At 57.9% G+C, this 1,311-nt stretch overlaps 2 protein-coding genes across 2 annotated transcripts in view; both read left to right on the top strand.

Moving 5' to 3' along the window:
- The window catches only part of HDAC10 (histone deacetylase 10), a 4,517-nt gene extending 4,305 nt beyond the window's left edge, over positions 1-212 (top strand). The window contains exon 6 of the mRNA XM_011985602.1: positions 10-212. Coding sequence (XP_011840992.1) covers positions 10-212 — 203 coding nt within the window. The remainder of the gene's footprint in view (positions 1-9) is intronic.
- TUBGCP6 (tubulin, gamma complex associated protein 6) overlaps positions 7-1,311 on the top strand; it is a 44,758-nt gene continuing 43,453 nt past the window's right edge. The window contains exon 1 of the mRNA XM_011985604.1: positions 7-1,215. Coding sequence (XP_011840994.1) covers positions 475-1,215 — 741 coding nt within the window. The 5' untranslated portion in view covers positions 7-474. The remainder of the gene's footprint in view (positions 1,216-1,311) is intronic.

Raw genomic sequence — 1,311 nt, forward strand, 5'->3', positions numbered from 1 at the left:
TTTCCACAGGTGACGCCTGGAGAACGGGTGGCCGTGCAGGCCGGGACCCACCCGGCTGCGCCCCCAGACTCTCCGCTGCCCACGAGTCTCGGAGTGGCACCCTCTCCTGGTCGTCTCCTCTCGTGGGGCCCGAAGAACGGGGCAAAGCCGAGTTCGTGCGCTGTACTGCGCGGGCGCGCGTTTCGTTCTTCGGGTTTGCCATGGTTCTGTGACTCCCTAAAGGTTGAGGGCTACTGAATTGGAAGAAACGCCGAGCTGGCTTCTGGGGCCTGGCGGGCGCCGGGCAGCGTGTTTACTCTGAGTAGAGCAACCGCAAAACCTCCTTTAAAAAATACCCATTCTGAGCTGCGGCGTTGGAGAGGCCGCCTGTCATTCAGCCCCTTCAGACCCTCTCTCACTCCGTCTTCCGGAGCGTGAGTGAAGCCCGGGTGAGGAGTTTTCCCACACGCCGGGGGCCCGGAGCTGAGAAGGGGCATGGCCAGCATCACGCAGCTGTTCGACGACCTGTGTGAGGCCCTCCTGCCGGCTGCCAAGACTCACCTGGGCCAGCGCGGTGTGAACCGGAAGAGGGCAAAGCGGAGCCTCAAGAAGGTGGCCTACAATGCGCTTTTCACAAATCTTTTTCAAGATGAGACTCAACAGCTGCAGCCTGACATGTCAAAACTACCAGCGAGAAACAAGATCGTCATGTTGTCCTTTGACTTGAGAGTGGGTGGCCTGGGCCCCGAGGCCGACCGTCTGGAGGAGCTTGTGGAGGAGCTTGAAGCAGCCCCTTGCTGTCCGCTTTTGGAGGTGGGGTCTGTTTTGGACCTCCTGGTTCAGCTGGCAGGGAGTGGTCCCCCTCAACTTCTGCCGAGAAATCGAGACTACTTCCTTAACAACAAGCACGTGGGGAGAAACGTTCCCTATAGCGGCTATGATTGCGACCACCTGAGTGTGTTTGAGACGGACGTTCAGTCTCTGATCTCCAGAGAAGAGTGTTTGTGTCACAGCATGATCCAGGAAACACTTCAGGTTATGGAGGCTGCTCCAGGCACCGGCCTGCCCACCGTCGGGCTCTTCTCATTTGGTGACTCTTGTGGTGACAGGTTTGAGAGAGACACCCGGGTCTCGCTCTTCGGGGCCCTTGTGCACAGCCGCACTGACGACATGGACGTCCGACTGGGCCTGCCCCCCGTGCCGGACAGTGCAGACCTCTCTGGGCTGGCCATTAAGGTAGAATGTTTGGTTTTTCCTCTTTCACCTTTCTTGGGGTTTGGAAAATGCTTTCTGTGACTTTCTTTTTTTTTTTTTTTTGGAGACAGGGTCTCA

The sequence above is a fragment of the Mandrillus leucophaeus genome, unplaced genomic scaffold (assembly GCF_000951045.1).
Source record: "Mandrillus leucophaeus isolate KB7577 unplaced genomic scaffold, Mleu.le_1.0 Scaffold288, whole genome shotgun sequence".
Lineage (NCBI taxonomy): Eukaryota > Metazoa > Chordata > Mammalia > Primates > Cercopithecidae > Mandrillus > Mandrillus leucophaeus.